The sequence below is a fragment of the Folsomia candida genome, unplaced genomic scaffold (genome assembly GCF_002217175.1).
Source record: "Folsomia candida strain VU population unplaced genomic scaffold, ASM221717v1 Fcan01_Sc025, whole genome shotgun sequence".
NCBI classification, from domain to species: Eukaryota; Metazoa; Arthropoda; class Collembola; order Entomobryomorpha; family Isotomidae; genus Folsomia; species Folsomia candida.
Genome location: NW_019091217.1, coordinates 1585787 through 1605576, shown reverse-complemented (window position 1 = coordinate 1605576; position 19790 = coordinate 1585787). Strand labels below are relative to the sequence as shown.

The window sequence follows — 19790 nt, the reverse complement described above, 5'->3', positions numbered from 1 at the left end:
AAATAAAGTCAAGATTCCGAACGGGTTGTTTACTCTTCTCTTTTCTGACCATGTTATCAAGATACAAAAGTAACGTAAGAAGAGACTAATCTAATCTGAACGTGTATTGTGTTACATACATGTTGTATTACAAAAATTATGAAAGTAGTAAATAGTACCATTAAAACTAAGAGGTAATTAGTTTATCAGTGCCAGACTGACCATTTTCTTGGTTGAGCGTGTCTTTAGCCCTGGATGACACCCATTTTTGTACTTCAAAAAGTTTGTACTTTTGTGCAGCATCACGAAATAAATGTCAAGTCGACGGTTTCAAGAAAATTAAGGAGATTATTGCGAATCCCAAAAACATTATCCCCCCGATTATCGTAACTGTGTAAAAACAAAAAAAAAGTTATTAATCCATCCGAGTTGGCCAACGACTTTGGCCAAAGTAGAAATGAGACGTTAAAATGAAAATCTTTTGTACCAGTTTTGACGGAGATTTTTTTGGCAATTAGTCTGCCCCCCACGACAGCAATACTGCAACAAATGGCATGACCCAGCAGACATCCGACGCACGTCCCCCAAATATTCTCCGTCGCAGCAATCACAATGACCGCCAACTGCGACCTGTCTCCCCACTCGGCTAGAAATGTCATGGTCAGAGCTTGAAGGTACACGTGGCAACGTTTCGAACGCCAAAACTTCCGTAATCCGCTCCTCTTCTTTTTCTTGGTCGGGTCCTTCTTCTTGGGAAGCGTAACTGCGCCCTTGTCCAGTTCTTCCTCTTGGACGCTCTGGAGGGCTGACGTAGTGGTGCTCCCATCGTCACCCGAGGTCGGAGGTGGCGCAGTGATGGGGTCGCCATCCAGAGGTGTACAACACCCAGAATCTTCAGAGTCGGAGGTTTTATTCTTTTCCACTCCTGCAGCTGCCACCTCAGTCATGGGCACACTTGCTTCCTGCATGAATAAAATTATACTTTGCACTATTTTGAAAATGTGCATCAGTTCAATTCTGTAAATTAATTGGTTACTTCGTCCTCATCTTCATCCTCGGCTTTCATGTCGTCGTCAACTTGCTGAATCTGTTCATCCACGTCTCTCGTCTTTTTCATGGTGAAGCCGTCATGAAGCATTTTGACTCCAAAGCACGTAAATATCACGATTGAGAGATAGTACGTGTACATGCGTGGAATCAGGGTGGACACCAAGCCAAACAACGCTATTAGAATTGGTCACAATGAGTACGCAGTCCTTAGAAATTTACTTGGTGATCTATGTATTACCCGTGAAAATGGTCATGAAGAAGAAGGCCGACATGGCTCTAAAAATGATAATTTATCTTTTGACATATGACAGTGAGTCTGGGATAATATTTAATAGTAAATACGATACCCGATGAACACGACGATTCGCGAATGTCTCATGGCGAGAACGAGGGAAATGAAGAAGGAATTGTCTCCAAGTTCTGAAAGGATGGTGACCTCGAGTGAGGATATGAAGCCGGTCAGAAATCCGGGGCCTTGATTTTCACCACCACCACCATCATCCACCCCTGTGCCATTAATCAGCGGTGAAATTGTGGATGGTTCTCCTGAGGACATGGTCACTTTGCAGAGTGCTGGGATCAGAAGAAGAAGGACGGCGAATGCAGAAATCTTGAACATTTCTACTATAAGAATGTTAACATGCATATTATGTAGGCATATTTTTGAGTAACGGTTTATTGTGTCTATTTATGACTACTTACCAAATTATATCAAATTTAGTTCAGTTTTGAATAACTTATCGAAAATTGCTCAATTCTGAGCAAAAATTGAACAATGTTGATGACGCTGGACTGCGGCGCATGTTGTTGCTTGAAGACCACTCTTCTTTATGACCACTCCACTGGAGCCGCATTATTACTGGACAGATTTCCTCATCATCAAGTTCACTGACAGGTCTGCTTCTCCAGTTCTCATTGTCAACTTCAACCTCTGTCAAGAAATCCCACCGTCCCACCACCACCAGAATAAGCAGCATATTGCCACATTGCCAATTAAATGAACGAACGCTGCATGGATTTCGTGAGCAGCTCTGAATGATATTTTCCATTCCGCTCGACGTCATCATCTTGTGTGGAAAAGGCATAAAATATTTGCAGAGTTCACGAGCTGATTACGCTTGGAAGTTGGATCGGGCAGTTTGGATTAGCGTTAAGTTTCGACGTCCTGATTTTCATAATGATAACCTTTTTCATTTAGCATGGAAAACTACTATACACATAGCTGAGCGAGATTGTTGTGACTGTGCTGTGTTGTGCAGAATGTAGTGCTATCTAATCCTAAGTAAATTGACACTCTTCTATATATTCGTGGCTCTCTAAAGCAAGGACAACAACTAGGATTCTTTTTTACAAGCTCAGCACTCAACTTGCTAAAAAACACCACGTTACTCATTCTGATAAACTGACCAATTCCATTCAGCACAAATGAGATACACATTCGCTAAGAATTGCAAACAACATCCAATGTGTCGCTGTTTCTTGTGGTAGTTCACCGCTGAACACTCTCAAAGTTTCTGGATGCCGATACGATATGCATGTGTATCTCGAAACTGTAGCGAATAATAATGGCCATGACATGACTTTGTACTTCTATCCGCCCGTTCATTATGGAAGCATTGTTCTACATCAAACACTAATTAATCACGAAATGGAGTAGGAAAAAATGTCATGGCATGTATACCGTCGTTGGTTGAGCGATGGAGAACTTATTCTCCTAATTAAATAGTAGGAGTCGCCGTTCAATGTCAGACTCTGGATGTCCATGAATAAAGTCGCATCCGAACAATTGCATGGAGCAAACCAATGCATATTTCACACACGTATGGACATAAATGCTTGCTGACCAGAAGAAATTGGACGTATGAAAATGGCCAGCTGGTCAGAAATAAAAGTTCCATTGACTTAACGAGGACGAATTGATACATAAAATAAAAGTCATTACGTATTATACGATTTATGTTCATAAATTCATGTTCATGACTCGAGTTTGTGTCATCCAAAAGTAGGAAAGCCGCAAATTACATGAATAAACCACAGGGAATAGAACAATATGAAACATTTCGACATTTTTATACAGAAATTGTTTGCATAAAAATATTATTTACGCATGTTATATTGCTTAATATAAATTTCTGCCACTATTTTCAAGTTTATTACCGAAATAGCCGTCGAAATTTTGTAGATAATATCATGCAGCCACCAAGAATTTTAATTCTGGAGATTTTGCTACAACTTTCAGTGGGAGGATCCCTGATCCACGCTTGTGACCTAAACAATTGTCCCTGTACTCAGAATTATATTCCATTCTGTGGGTCGGATGGATCCACCTACGTCAACCATTGTCAGCTCATCTGTGCTCAGAGACATTGTGACTCAGGTAATGGCATCTTGATTGAATTTGTGACTTAACATCTGACCTTTCATTTTACTTTCAACTTATTGCAGAGCTGCGTGTGAAATTTGAAGGCGTTTGTGCAATCCCGTACAGTCGTCACACGGATTGGGGCCTACCCACATTTACGACCAAATCCACACCACGCCCATTTCCACCACCTTCGTGGTCCTCACCTTCCCCCAAAGGTCGAAGGACGACTGGGTTCCCAGCAACGAATAATAGACCGCGACCACTTCCGCTGACCACGACGAGGCGGACCGCTTCACCTCCACCTGCAACAGAACAATATGATCTCAAGGAGGAAACAAGACCTTACTATAACATTGATTGGAGAAAATAAGCCACTTCTGATACAGCATTCCAAACAAAACTGCAAATGATATCTGCAGTGATAAATATACCCCTCTACACATTAATAATTACGAGTAGTACATACTTGCCATACGTTTATACAACATTACTTAATGAAGTTTACATATTTTCATGATTGTCATCTTTCGTAATTTCATAGTAAAAATTCCTAAATAGTTTTCGGGTAGGAAATGACTCGGGAGGACGTAGAGGATTTATTTCCCGAGTTTCAAATCTCCTCTAATGGATGGAGCTCCCGTTCCTGACTGGAAACGCTGGATGGTCGGCTCCAGTTCCGCTTACACACTTCCCAAATCATGTTTCAAATTCACCCTGAACACAAAAACGGCATTTTTCCCATGTTCGTTCATAGTATTCAGTTCTTTCTTAACGGTCTCAGTTTGTGCGATCCCATTGGAAAATAATATTAAAGCTCGTCAACTTTCCACATCACAAGTAACGTAAGGCTGAAACCTTAATCTAGTTCTAGATAGCGGTGAGAGTTGATTTATCGAAATGATTTTTTTACCTGTTTCTTTTACCCATTTCCTACAAGGAAATTTGAACCTGATTTCAAGCATATTTTCATTTTGTGCCTGTGTCATTTCGACACACATTTATGAGAAAACATTGGGATGGAACAAGTATGGAGTCCAAGCGAGGAGTGGATGTTGAAGAGATGCCCACATTTTGACGCATGGAATTTGTGTAAATGATAAAATATGATGATTGCCCTCCCGCTTTTCGGCGTCCTTTCTGTCCTCCGCCGGTGTAAAATACTGTCGTATTCTTATTTTTAATCGGAGACAAAACACGAATGCGATTATAAAGTCCTCGCACCACGCACAAATTGTCACGTCAAATAGTGAGTGGAAGTTTGGATGCAGTTCTTTTTCATTTCCCCCACCCACAAATCTCCACTTGTCCTTGTATCCCTCGTGAGGACGGAAGATAGTCGAGGACGAGGAGGAAATCCCCTCTTCCTTCCTGCACAGGAAACATAACAGCTCCGGCCTGGCTTTTCAGCTGCATTCCTATTATTACGTACATATATTCCTCAGCGGCCGGCTATCTCCCCCCAAAATCTCTCCTCCTTCGTCGTCCAGCCGAATTTTGTAGTAAATTCAGTTTTGTCAATTTCTCAATTCACCAGAATAGAATGGAGAGGAAATAAATATTTAGGGGAACCCCGCGTCCAATGTTGACCGTCATAGGAGAGAGAGCTTTGACATTTCATCTTAAAACGAGTTCATGTGTGGAGCCATTAATAAGAAAGAAAGTTCAGAGTCGGGCAGTGGTCGTGGGCTTTGGTTATGTAAGCTCCATCCGCTGAGTGAGGAGAAAGTCGGTCCATGGGGTGGGTGGATTTTGGTGGTGGTTGTTGGAAGTCAGTTTGGTGAGCCGACCGACTCTTTCCTTCTTCAGTTCGTGCCACTCTTCTGAAGCGGAAGGTGTTCTCTCGCTCCACTCTCGACCAGCGTCTCTCTCCTTGCGTCGTTCCTTTCGTTGGGGTTGTTGGTGAGACTGACTCATCACCACGGACTTCCTCTCATCGCTTTTGAAACAAGCTTCGGATTCAAATATTTCTACACTGAACACGAATTTGAAACAGAGTGAACAGTGTCCGATCTCAACATATTTATTGTTGACGACGAGAAAAAACAGGAGAATAGTAAGGGGTGCATATTTATATAGTGAAGTTGACATGCAGACATTAAGACCACGCGGTCATGTGTGTGACACATAGGCAGCGTCCTTTGATGAATTCCTTGTTTAAGAAACTGGACAGAATTTAAGGGGAAGGTGACAGTTTTATTGTTATTGGGAAAGTAATGTTCCCACTATGCCCCAATATCGGGCAAATGTGACATAGTTGAGACACTGTTGATCATCACACAGGACAGGATAGGGATCCATTTTATTGTGGAGAGACAAAGTACCGCCGCGGATGCAGCTGTTATAAGAACTTCGCGGAGAATTAGTTGCACCATCGGTTTCGTGTCATATCGTTGCCAGAGTCAAAGTCATAATTCTACAGGGACGAGAACAATCTTTTCTGGGAATGGTGGTGGTGGCGTTCTTGTTCGTTATTTGGTGTGACTTGACGTCCTCCTCAGAGAGAAAGTATAAGTGATGTGGATCTGGCTTTATTGATAAGGACGCTCGCACATTACGCTGGACTTTAGCGGCGCTTCTTCACTCTACTTCATCTTCTTCCTCGTGGAATCACGACTGCTTTTTCTGCTGCGAGGAGTGGAGGCGAGGCAAGAAGAATGATTCCCTCGTGGACATTAGCCCTGTACATTTTGGCCGCACTGTGGCGAGGTAAGTCTCACATTTGAGATATTGCATAACCCAAGCGTCATATGATACACACGAGCCGTGTGGTCAATTCTTATGTGAATGGATAAAATATAAGTAGACAGCAAGGAGCGGTTCAGCCTCCCGTCGTAAATGTCTGCATGGCTCTGTTTTTGGTGGAGCGACGGCTTCCTCCTCCTCATCCTCCTCATCTGCAACATTCATCAGTTATGGCTCATTACGGATAAATAAGTGCATTACAAGACGTTAACCCGCTTTTTCCTTTATCTCTCCAGCATTTATTTGTGTATGTGTCGTCATTTTCTGCAATTCCGTCCTCCTCCTCGTCCTCATCCGTGTAATACACGATTGAGACAAACGTGTACAAGGAAAAGAAATAAAGTCGAAGGAATGAATGCGACTGGGGGACCTTGGCTCGTCTTTCTTACATTGACGTGTATATCCATACGTAGATACGTAAATACGTGGCAATGCTGAAGCCATGATTAGTACAGGGCCATGTTCGGAGGGGAAACGGACATTATTTCCAAGACTTACATTATCAATTGAGCGTTAAAGCCGATAACTCTTTTGGATTTGTGAAATGCAAATGAGACCATTTATTAAGTCAGGATGACTGATTCTCTCTCCATCTGATTAAATGCATATGAGTGACAAATGTCCTATTTACAGAGGAATAAAATGTGTGGGATTGGGCTCTGGGGAGACGACGGGCTGAGGAAAGAGAGACACGAGGAATATTGAAAAATGTGCGAGCAATTTTAAGAGACAAAAATGCTGGTAGAATTTCCCACTTAGAGTTTGATATCGCATGCGATGTGCAGTCGGAGAAGCAGGCAGTCAGTCAGTTTGTAAGTAAAAGGGGAAAGTTTTTTAATCGAATGAAATCAAATCATATTGCTTCTCCCCCACTACGCCAAGGGTTATTGGGTAATGGTTTGTAAGAGGAAGCCAGCAGCAGCAGCAGCACATCAGTGTAAAACTGTACTCCTTGCTCCACGCTAGGATCGACCAAGGGCAGTTTCTGAATTGATTTTCCCAGCCCACGACTACTTACTGCATGGGACATACAGAGCTACAAAGCACAACTACCAAGTGTGTAGTGTCATTTATTTCCTATATCTGAGTCATCAAACTAGAACAAGGAGAGAAATCTTATTCCATTTAAATAAGGAAACCCACCACGACACGCGAAAAAACGGCTGCGCTGCAGTGTGTGCTAAAGACTCGGCCCAACTTTTGTCACCATTTTTGAGACGACTTTGTCCATTCACACTGCTCGTATGGCGATGACGATGATGATGGTTTGGCTTTACCACCTTCCACCACTTCCTCCAGTTCCAATTTTAAAACTTTAAATCTCCTCGTTCTGCAAGTGGAGCAACTGGGAGAATGAAGCACGGATTCTTGCAAATGTTGGCCAATGCGGCGTGGTTTTTAAAAAAAGTCAATGTACTTCCGCCTCTCTCTTCAAAAGATCCGACACCTGCTGCTACTGCTGCCTGCCTACTTATGCAATGGAACTGGCTACCACTTTAGCCTCCCACACATGCTCCCTCCTCGGTGAAACCACTCTTTGTTAACGCGCATTTAATTGCAAATGAGTTATTCTCCATTTAAGTAAAACTGCTCATTACGGGCAAAACATGTTTATTTTACTCGATATTGCACACACACCTTTGGCTTCAGGCCGACGCTGCTTATTACTAATTCCGAACTCTGTGCTTTATTTATTAGTTGTTGGTTAGCGGAATAGTCTGACGTTTAATTGACTGGGTCTTTATGCAGACGACGGAACAGACAGACAGAGCTTGCACTGTTGTCGCCTCTGCTGTTTGTCGTGGCGTGGGTGGGTGCATGGATGGATTTTTAACAACTCATGCATAATTTCTGAGGAATACTAATCATTGATGATATGGGTTTGTGACATGGCTTGTTTCCAGCGAGTGAGTGAGCAGGAAAGGTGATCATGTCCCTCACCTCCATCATCCAGGCTGACCCTTGGCTGGCGATGCTGGTAGGCAAGTTTTGGAGGGGAAATAGTAAAATAAGCAAATAAGGTCCAGCCGTAAAACAGACAGGGACCAGGTGTTTTCTTCCTGCCACGAGTGTAAGCCATATGCTTTTTCATAGATATGACCCAAGTTTATTCCTCTTTACCTTGGAAGAGCTTGCACCTTTCTTTACTATTCCTGTTAGTTCCTACTCCCCACGCACACGAGGAGTTCACTTGGTCCGTCCAATGTAGGGCAGGGCTCTCTCCACGATTGCTTCATCATCATCTGCCCAATTAACACCAGAGCGATATTACGTGTACATATTTCATGCCCCATCCTCCCTCCAGCGAGCCTTTGTTTAATCAACTCATCATGTCGTTGGGCTTAAATTAAAACTGGGCCAATTCATGTAGGGTTAGAGTCAACATGTCGCAGAAGCGAGTAAATATGTATGCTCAGTATATGCTCATCGTCATCATCATGCTCAGCATAATAATAATAGTGGCAATAATAATAATATTGAGCTCACCCAGTTATTTCTGCCGATGCAGACCAATAACGATGTCGCCTGGGTCAAATGTTGGGCATTATTGTCTTATCTGCAGGGCGTATCATGTTCTGCTATGATTATGATCCCACATTGTACATAATTCTGCTAGCAACTTGGACTCGAGTATGTACAACAGATGCATGTTGTCCTATGTACATATGTGTGAGTAGGGGTCGTTCGTTGGCTGGTTAAGCAAACCACACACACCATGCATTAAACAATTAAGGAGCCCATGCACCACTAACTGGCCATAGATCTGTGTGTAAGTAAGTGGACTGGTGGTAGAGCCCCACAGACTTTATGACCAACGTCCATGATTCCTTTTACACGGATAGATCTCAATCAGCGAGGGCCATAAAGTACGAAACAAAATTAAGTGCCCCACACCAACACCAATGCTTTATTTCGGACTCAAATTTCATCCAGAATTCATTATTGCGACTTATTTTCCCCAAATCCTTGTTCGCTGAGTAATGAAATTGTCCATGAGCCTTTTGTTCCCGTTGGTTGGTTACGCGTTGAAATGAAACCTGGCCAGGTGTTGCAGCTGCACATGGTCCTCCTCCCAATGCCCAACGCTACGGACTTACTCCTCCGATGTTGCCTTGCTGAAGGTAAAGCTGCCTTGTAAATAATAATCACTTTCCCTGCTTCCTGTCTCACTCCATCCATATCCACCACCAGCCCCATACCTTTCCGCTGATTAGATTTCCAAAGATATTCACAACCTGGCATTACAAACATGGGTTCTGACGCCAGCACATATCGACGTCCACCTACGTCTACATATTATGTATACTTATTTGCTTACTAGCAGTGTGGCAAGATTAAGCAATTCTTAACTCGCCCCTTGCCACACACAATTCTCATCCTCCCCACTCGCTTTTCCCATTGTGAAAAATATTTGAAAATATCCCCTGCCATTATATGACCAACACGTATTTGTCGACCGACACGACCATAATTGCGTGATGAGAAGATGTCGAGCAGAGAATAAAAATAAAAAAGGGCGAATGAGGAACTTCTGGAAGAAAAACGGGTGTTTTTTTGTGTGTGCTGACGACGATTTTTATTTGACATCATGCCTGCTTTTTACTCGCTGACGCCGTTTCTCATTATTGTAAAGTGTGGCAGTTCCGTGATACTGAAATAATAGAGTGTCGTGGTTATTGTTGTAAGTAAAAAAAGGAGTGTGAAGACGGCGGCGTTGTTGTTGTCTGGGTGGGAGCGAGCGAGGAGGAAATGGGAGAAACTTAAAAGCATCGAGCAGTGGAGGAGGATGTGGACACTGCGACAATAAAGTAATAATAAGACGGAGGAAATGGAAGTCGTATTGAATTGAATTGACCGTCCAAAGTACGAATTGGAGTACTTCGGAAGGAAACAACGACGTGGCGACGTGCATCCTTTCACAACAACCACTTCGTCGTCGTCTTCTTACGATTTCAGCACTCTCGCTCCTCTTCCTCACAACGTAAATACGCATAACTCGAGGATTTCTTGACATTATTACAATGCTTTGTAACAATATGGAGAATTTTATGGCAACTGCGACAAATGAGACATTTTGGTGGACAGATTGCTCACATTATTATATTTGCATTACTAAATCCGTCCATATCAGGAGAAGGGTGATACGAGGACGAGGCTCCATTTTTGCATTAAATGTAATGAAAACTTTAAACCAGGCAGGGAAGATAACGACATAATTCATTAGAGCTCTGGCTGTTTGAAATATGAGGAGGCAGAGTTTGTGCAAAAGATGTGGGGATGTGGATTACCTTACAGCCAGCAATTATTATGCTTGTCTCGAGATAAGCGTGTGTTGAGGAGAGAAGGGATTTGTTAATAATGCAGCACCGTCGAAGGAGCAGGAGGAAAGGAAAGTGAAGATGGGATTTCAGCTCCCAAAAGAATTCCTCTCATTTTTGCATACACTTATTTCGACGTTGGACGTACATATCCCGCTGTTATGCAGCTCCTCTCTCAGGCAGGCAACCTCAAACGGAGTAAGTTATCAAATGAGACTGAATGCAAATGCTCCACTTTATTAGGCGGCCCTGACTGAGGAGTGAGTGGTTTGGTTGGTGGTGGTGCGAGTTCAACATGATAAGAACATATGTAATTTGCTTAAAGACATTTGCTCTCGCTGTTGCATTTGCCTGCCTTCGTCGCAAATCCGACGTCGTCTCTCCTGCAGATATTTTCCCGTGAATTGAATCAAACGAGTGTAACTTTTTGGGCATAAAGGGAGAAAGAGTTCACAAATGACAATTTATTTCCACAATGGGACTTTACCATCCAACCACCACGAGCTCCATGAGAAGAGAGCCGTGTGTGTATCCAGTCCTCCTCCTCTCCTTCATCTTTCCCACTTTTCTCCATCTCAAAAAGTCGTCTTCTCGCTTTTTAGTTGGGATTTGTTTGTTGGTGATTGCAGGGAATGTGAGAGTGGTCGTGGTGGAGGAGTGAAAGTGAAGGAAATGATCTTCCCCACTTTCTCCCAGCTTTATTTTCCTCTCTCTCTCTCCTCCTCATCCGCTGCATGCATGGGCACAACTATTGGCATCTTGGGATTACCTTGTCTGTGTGTGGGGATGGAATTCATCCGCTACAATCTTATCCTCCTGCTTAGGGCATGCACAGAGACGAGTCGTGTGGTGGCAGTTAACATGCAAACAAGTTCCTACGTGAGGAAGAATCTGGTCGAGACACGTGTAAAAGGTGGAGAAACAAGGTGGAAATGCCAACCTGGCCTGAGGGATGAATCAATTATTGCCAATAATTAATTGAGTATAGTTACACAGATTGGTCTCATTAAGTTGGTGTCGTACGAAGAGAGAGAGAGGAAAAATGGTTGAGAACTCGTTCTTGTACACCGTTGACCGTGTTCTACGTTCTGCGTCGTGGTAATTCCTTCGTCTTCTGTTCACCCAATTATCTGCAAAAGTTTAGTTCTTCTCGGAGCAAAGTTTTTCTTGTTCTGCTCCATGTTTGCAGGTTGATTTTGCTCCCTTTCTCCCGTGTACGGATGTATGCAGTCCTCTCTGGCTGTTGGGAAGGAAGTGATCAAGATTAGCGGCGATGGTTGAGTTGGGTTGCTGGGTGGGTGTGGGATGGATGGTGCAAGTTTTTCAATTCTTGGTTTTTTTCGCTTGGCCTGGTTTCCTTTTTTGCCTCCTTTCTCTCGGCTCAGTTGCACAGCATGATAATAATTTGGGCAATAAATAGAATGGTAAAGTGTCGATATCTCACATATTGTTTCCTTCTTGATTCATGGACGACGTGGATGCTAAATTTAAACTGTACTTTGAGAAAGCATACATGTGTGTGCAGGCATAATAATAATACTCGCATGTACATATGTACATGTGTACTATAGGTGCATACTTTGGTTGTTGGTCGTACACAATGTGCAGCTGTACATATGTAGCTATGTAGTAGATACGTGTCGTAAACATGTGTCCATTGGTAAGAATAGAAAGAGGTGTAATCATGATGGAAGTTTTGGTTGCTTGGTTGGTGAGGTGCATCACATCAAGTGCTGCTCTGGATATTCATAACCGACCAAGCTGACGGAGATGGTGATGGGTGCCACACACGCAAAGATGTGCTTTAGTTGGCAATCTAAACCTGCCAAATGAGAATTTATGCCCAACTTTTCCTCTCCTACATTATCTCCGACTGGTGGAGGTGTCCAATCCGAAGGAGCGTCTCAGGACACAGGGAACTTTAACTTTATGCACATCCGCCACCACTATCGCCATGCAAATGAAATGCGCCACACCGTTTGGGTTGGTATCATCAAATTATTGTTGCATGGCCTCCCGGCTTGGTCAACATTATCGTGTCATGTCTTACACGAAGTAAGAAAGAAGGATTACTCCGCTATCATCATCATCATCATCATCGCAACCGTTCCAGATAATGACACTGGTGCATGATTTGCGAATAAGGTCAGCAGCCCCGATGATGCAAATCGTTTCATTGGAAATACATCATATTACTCTTTATCTGTCCGTCTTGCTCGCGATCCTTGATTCGAGGAGACTATTAAACGGAATGAAAAGTGAATGGCCAGCTCCCCAGTCACTCTGTAAACGTGCACACGTAGGTATCGCGTTCTCTGTGTTGTGATGAATTATTAGTGAACCCACATGCGGCTCCTTGGATCAAATAGATTTCAATTTCCTCCAAAGTCTATAAACTTATTGGTCTCTCTCTCTCTCTCTTTCACCAGCTGTACATGCTTCGGGATTATTACTCCATTCCTGCAACGGACCCATGCAAAACACGCAATTCATTACTTTCTCCACCACCTATACGTAGGTATGTACGAGTCCAATCTCTGAAATCAAACCTGGTCGGGGCTGGATTCCACTGTGTGCATGGCATGGCCAAAACCCACTCGGATAAATAACGTTTATCCAGTTCAGAGTTAAACAACAACAATCCAATCAAATTGACGAGCCAGCATTATAATCCGTCATCCAGCGCCACGGACACAAAGTCAGATTCAATTCATGGGCTTAGCCGACAAGTACAAATAATAATTTCACGGACTATGATTCCAACAACTGATTACGGACGGGTTTGTGGGTGGGAGGGTTGGATGACATGGCTGCACCACGACCAGACTCGTGTGTATTTCTCTCATGACTTAATTGCCCAACATCTCCTCCTTCCTGTCGCTGGTCATTTGTTCTAGTTCAAGGTTTACATTAAACTTTGCTCTTTGGTACGTTGCAATGCGAACGGGGAACAAAATGAGCTCAGGAGTACATGACCTAACCTCCGCCACCACACAAAACCAATCGTTCCTTTGTTACCCATCCCTTCCTTTGGTTACACGTGATGAGATGATAATGCATACGTGATAATGTGTGAGGATGAAAATGTAAAATATCCATCACACGGTTCGCCTACTTTTTTGCAAAGTTCAAAGATTTCTTATCCGCCTTTATTTTCGCCCACTGTATATATGCACATTGTGGAAAAGATTGAATAGATTGACCCCTGGAGCTGTCACGCGGCCGTGATGAATCGACATGGCGTCGTCGTCGGCGATGCTCCTTGGTCCATCACTTTGTTGTTGATGGGTGGATTGGATGGATTGATTATACTCCTCCTCGTGTCCTGGTGCTGGTCGGTGGTGGGCTATCTCCAGCGTTACGTGAATGCACATCCATCTCATTCTCCATTTTGGTAATCAAAGGGATGGTTCGGTCAGTCCACCGGCAAAGTGACGACGACGCTACTACAACAGACTGCTCTATAATTCTCTCCATTATTTTCAACCCCAATTTTTTGGGTGGATTTGAAGCGATAATGGAATAAATTCTGTGGCAGCAGTCAAGTTGCTCACTGAATAAATGGAATGGACTGATCCATCATCATGAAAAAGTGTTGTGTCAAAGGGTGAATGAATGAATACATTCAATTAATGTGGCCCGCTCTTGCTCACTCACGAACCAAAAAGTACATACATGAAGCTGCTGGGAGAAACGAAGGAATGACCACCAGCAGCACCAACCAACCAAGCTATCAATCCATACAACCACCAACGCCAAGCGACGCAGCAATGTGTGCGTAATGTTTGTAGCACCGCTGCTTCCTGAGCACATTTCCCCCTCAGTCAGTCACATCGTGTAATAATAATGCACGGGAATGTACAAACAGGTTGCTTTGTGGACTGGAGGAATGATTAGTATGTGTGGTTTCGTTTCGTCGTCGTAGTTGGTAAAATAAACTCAGGAAATCTTTACACATAAAATTTCCTGTTAAATGAATGTGAACCTGGTTGTTACGCGTTATTGTTACATTGTCGAGCTCTAATTCTAGATCAAACCCTGCAACGACTGAACGTGTGTAGTGATAATCTGTGAGAGCATGCAGTTCAAAGATCCATCCAGCACCACCGGAACTTGATTTTCCATTTCCTCACACGATTGCACTCTCTCTCTCGCCGTGATCGTGACACTGGCTGCATTTGTCATGTCACACAAAACAACATTTTACAAGGAAAGCTACATTTTCGTCACATATCGTTATTGCTCAATGCCCGTCCATACGTTCGATGCTTGTGTGTTACCACAATAGGTTTTGGGATAAAAGTGAAGAGTGTGGTAAATGTGAAGCAAGTCGTATTTTACTTAAATTCATACACACACAGCGTGTTTGCAAGAGTGAGTAAGCCAGAGCGGAAGTTGGAACCACTCCCATTCAGCTGAACTATTCATTCTCCACAGCACTAAAATTTCACAGCATTTATTGTCAAGCTGGATCAGAGTAGTGGAGCGATTCCGAGCCTCCACACACACCAACCAACCAACGGACGAACGAAATTATACTTTGGTGGTGCAACTTTGTTAATCGTAGTAATGAGCCATGAATAGCATTCAGTGAAATTGCCAACCAACCATCAAATGCCACCATTTCACTCACACACAGAAAGGCAAAGGATTAATATTATTAGTTGAATCCTACTTTCGCTTTGCATCTACACGCGAAATTACTCAAAATAAGTAAAGTCTATTCAGCAGTCCTCCTCTCGAGCCTGCCATGTCGTGATGTGTGCATACTTTACACATCTCAAAACTTTGATTCACAACGCACCAATTTACACGTAAATGCTTTAAATTTTTAATGCTCCATTCCATCCCAATTATCCTTCCACGAGGCGACACGACACAACTTCATCCTCCTCCTCGCCTCGCCTCGAATGGGGACGAGAGAAAGGATGCGAGCTCGTCTTTCTTGCTCGTGGTGGTAAACTGCGTCGCATTAATTTATTTTCCAACTCATCCTTTGTTTCGTCGTCCCGTCACACAAAAAGTGTTTTTCTTTCTCTCGCCGCCGTCTGTACTAACGGGGAATGAGTGATGTAATCCGCCACATTACCATTGAATGGGGCTTAATAAAGACCTTCAATGAGAGACCTGTGTTCTGCCGACGAAGAAGCAGGAAGAAGAAGAAGAAGAGGCCATGGAATCTCTGTCCGGAATGGGAAAAGAAAGAACAACCCCGTGCGACACACAAAAGTAATGACACTCGCTTCGTCGGGTCCTGCACGGAGAAAGCACGGCCGAAATTATTACACTGGGATGATGACTACTGAGATGATGATGATGATGATGAGTTCGCAGCCATTATCACATTTATTTCCGGCTCCCTTTCTCTTTTGAACTTGTTTTAAAAAGTATGGAAATTGGGCAAAGTTGTGTCTCGGGATGGAAAATGGGTTACACAATGGGCAGAGTTCCTTGATCTTGAGGTTGGGGTTAGTTGTTTTTTAAGTCGACTCACTCTCCATGCCCACCTTGGTCCACGCAGAACGGGGGATGTGGACGCGTCTCCGCAGTTTTGGAACTCGAGAGAGAGAGGACAAGGAGGGAGATATTATTAGTCTATATACTTTCAATTCCACCTCGTGTTTTGTTTCCCCATGGGAGCGCGTGAAAATGGAGAGTGGAATTAGACTCGTTGTTTAGAGTTCAAAGGAGTCAGTCAGTGTCTTATCTGGACCGTCAGTTAGTTAGCCCAAAGTAGATCAGATTGGATCAAATGCAACCAACTTGACTTGTTTTCGCTTATAGGCTTCAAGTGACACGGGAGAGAAGAGGAGGAGAAGTAAAGGACTCGCTCTCTTCCAAAGAGTACAAGAGCAAACCAATACATGGCAAAAACTTGTTTGAACTTCCTTCGTCTTCCAACAAGTTTCTGCCTCACTGCTTTCTCCACACAAGTTTCAAAACCAAATAAATTCAACGCATCATCCATTATAGAATGGACAAGAAGGAGAGAAAAACAACAAATGTAGTCGTCCTCCTCCTCGTCGGTGGAGAAGGCAGTGGTGTGACGACCGACGGCATAAATAAACTCGTCGAGCAGAGCTCATTTTTTACTCATTTTTCTCCTTGTGAGTTGTGAGGAGAAGAAGATAACATGATCTTACAACAACTTTTATCTCTTTATCTTTGGTGAACAAAGTTGGGAATCCTGGAGAATATTATATTGGAAATCAGGATAAGAGATGAATCTGTGAATCTATAAATGGTGACATTTTAAGACATTCTATGGGACATTATATGCTCAAAATGGGGGAATCCAAGTGGAATAAAAAAGCTCCCCTTGCGAATATTCCTCCCATATCGGGTTTATTGCCTGCTTATTCTTTTCCTACTCGATAATACATATTATTCCTCGCTATTTCGCCAACCTTCCTTCACATTTGTTCTCTGCTTGTGCATCTCGCGAGAACAAGTGCGAGGAGGATATATAACTGGAGAAAAGCTGGCTTCATTCAGTCACTCGCTCAGCCAGGCCGTCGGTGAGAGAAAGGAGTTCAAACAAGCCTTTAGCCAAAACAAAACGACCCATTCCTCCCACTCTGCGCCCATCCGCTGATCCCATCCCAAAACTGTTTGCACGTTTCCTAAACATGTGAACATTGTTTTGTCATGTGGCCCAAATCGTGTATCAAAAACCTTTCGCTGCTGCTGTTGCTCATACTTTTTCCTCCTCCACTTCTGCTGCTCCTGCTGCTCCTGCTGCTCCTCTTTCCAGGAATCCAAATTTCTCCAAATCGAACCTATATATTTCCAATTGTTATGAGTGAGTAAAAGTAAAATGGATCCTTTTGCTGTTTCAAATTGCATTTGACTTTGAAATGTATTCTCGGGTTTCCACTTTCCCATCTTTTCTTCCTTTGCGCTTCTCCTTACTCTTCGCAAGAGCACGGAATAATAATCCGGTCGACGTCTGTCTTTGTGGCTCGTTCTCAACACGACGTAATAATATCATCATCTCACTCACACAGCCTGTTGTGGATGATGATCTCCTGTTTTTAAGCAAGAAATTTGTCCAACCAAATGTCTTTAATTCATTGGAAAGGAGGAAGAGCGAGAAATTCGCTTGCTTTCTCCATTATCATAAAACTTTCAAGTTTCACGTATCACAACATTGGATCAGATGTTGCTCTTTGGAATGAATATCATGTTGCTCAAACAATGGATGTATTTATGTATGCGGAGTAAAGAAAGAAAGAGATTTTCTTCCCCTTGAATTTCCTCCGTTTGCCTCCACGTCTCTCTCTCTCTCCATTTAATAACATGCGAAATAGGAAAAGTTTCCGTGTTATGTTTCCTACTTTTCAATATTCACTGCCTAAACCAGCCCAATAAGCTCGGCATAATCCACAAGCAGGGTGCAGGCGTAAAGTTCCAAATACACAAGCCCACTCGGAGTCAGTGATGATGTTTCTTTCTACTTTCATACACATGCTCAAAAAATCGCACATAAAATAAAATACTTTTCAAAGTTTGACATCTGTTAGAGTGAACTTTTTCCAGAAAAATATTGGTTACATCGTTGACCAAAGTGTTTGAAGCGTAAAATGAATGTTGTAATCATAGGATTGTGCTGGTTGGTTAGAGATGAAGAGGAGAAAGCCGTACGTGTGTACGTCCGTATGACAGGGGGAGAGAGCGAGATAAAGGCAGCCATAAATTCCTCAACTTTCCATCTCATCATCTTTTTCCTTTATGATTTAAGTTGTGAGTAAGTAACTGGGTTGTTACGAGCTAATTGGAGACGAGGAGGACGAGGAGAAGAAAGGATGATGATGAGAAAGAGCAGGCTGATGATGTGATGCGTTGGTTATTTCATCACGCAAATCCTCCTTACATCCGCCCGCCCTGCCTCCCCCGCTGGCAAAGCTTTTCTTTTGTGTCCCCTATTAGAAGATCGCATCAGATTGCATTGTTCTTATTGTTGCGTGCATAATGCTGCCACTGCTGCTCCTCCCGCTCCTGCTTGATTTTAGTATGAGGATCATAAAAGAGAAAGCAAAACTAGGAGCCAGGCTGATCCAAGAGGCTGGTTGTCGGAATTTGGGATATATTTCCTATTGGGATTGGCCGGGTTGTTGAGTGGTTGGTGCGTGGCGTGGCGTGGCGAAGCTGGTGCTGGAGAGCGAGAGAGATGTAATCGCTGTCTCGAGCTAAGAACATAAATTTCTAAACTCGGTTATGAACCAGGTTTAAAAGCAGTCGAGTGTTCAATTTCCCATCATCGACTCTCTCACGCTGCACTCGGTCTTCCCAACCGCACCAATTTCCGTAGAATTTCCTGCCTGCATCACTATTTGCGTAGCACAAGTGGTTTCCCTCTCTCTCTTAATGGATTGATGATAAGTTTGGGAAAGTGGTGAGGAAAAACTTGGACAAAAGATAAAGTAGCCCTCACCACGGACCCCTTGTCTCATCCGTAAGAAAAAATTATTAGAAAATCGAACTCATCATTCATTAGTTTACGAGAGGCGATCCTTGCAAAAAACAAACACGTACGTATCACATATCCAAGAGGAAAGACAATTTCAGAACACTGCACGTTGATTCATGGGAGTTTGGCATGTGATGAAATTCGGAAAAAAGTTGGACCACAGAAAAGCCGCGTTTTTTTAGAAAACCATACGTCACTTTTTTTTAAGAAAAACTTTAGGATTTTTTCTTCAAGAGAGAAATGATGATGATTGCTAATGTATAAGTTGAGAGGAGTAGATAAGTAGGCGAAAAGAAGTATGTTCTGACAAATTGTAGTAATTCTTGGAAGAGCGGTATTAATAATTTGTGTAATTGTAATGGAACCTCATTTCTCTTTCTTCTCTGCTTTCTTCCCAGGAAGGACATTTGCGTGGGCATTTTTTCATACCTTTTTTCCAAGACTGTTCTGCACGTATAAATTTATTAACTCTCACATTATCCTGGCTGTCACCATGCATGTGTACGTAATGTATGCATGCATACAGAGTTCAGGTCGCAGGTCGGCCAGAGTGAATACAATTCATTAAGATCTCATTTTTATTAATGGTATGGGCCGCAGGGCGGAGCGGGGTAAAAAAAAAGTGGGAAACGGGATTGAAAAATCATTTCAACTTGGCATGGAATTGCCCCACTTTTTTAAGAATTAATATTTATGCCACATTACTTATTAACAAATACAAAAGTCTGCCAAAGTCCACTCTGTTTTGGGCAAAATGCAGACAATGTACGAGAGTACGCATTATTCTTGGGTCTGAATTTCTGGAGGGCAGCTTACACAACACAACACTCTGCTGCTACCAACCTCCAAGACTCGCATCGCATAG

General features: G+C 43.0%; 2 protein-coding genes and 1 non-coding gene across 5 annotated transcripts in view; 2 read left to right on the top strand and 1 right to left on the bottom strand.

The window, feature by feature from the left end:
* Positions 1-3: 3 nt before the first annotated feature.
* Positions 4-2024, bottom strand: LOC110859320 (GDT1-like protein sll0615). Of its 2 annotated transcripts, none has more exons than XM_022108249.2 (6): positions 1732-2024; positions 1377-1650; positions 1268-1305; positions 1016-1203; positions 467-941; positions 4-369 (listed from the first exon to the last, which is right to left on the bottom strand). In XM_022108249.2, exons 2-6 carry the CDS (start codon positions 1646-1648, stop codon positions 296-298), a joined length of 1047 nt encoding a protein of 348 aa, XP_021963941.1. In that variant the 5' UTR covers positions 1649-1650; positions 1732-2024; the 3' UTR covers positions 4-295. The 2 variants fall into 2 exon arrangements, with proteins under 2 accessions (XP_021963941.1, XP_021963940.1); XM_022108248.2 differs by having other exon boundaries at positions 1377-1653; positions 1732-2009.
* A 190-nt stretch (positions 2025-2214) lies between these two features.
* On the top strand, positions 2215-3884 carry LOC110859352. The gene is made up of 2 exons (XR_004837026.1): positions 2215-3406; positions 3475-3884. It is a non-coding gene; the product is annotated as an uncharacterized LOC110859352 (transcript).
* A 1307-nt stretch (positions 3885-5191) lies between these two features.
* Positions 5192-19790, top strand: part of LOC110859285 (cell adhesion molecule 2) — a 54157-nt gene continuing 39558 nt past the window's right edge. For both annotated transcript variants that reach the window (XM_022108202.2, XM_035859354.1), the window contains exon 1: positions 5192-6100. In XM_022108202.2, the coding sequence (XP_021963894.1) occupies positions 6049-6100 (52 nt within the window). In that variant the 5' untranslated portion in view covers positions 5192-6048. The remainder of the gene's footprint in view (positions 6101-19790) is intronic.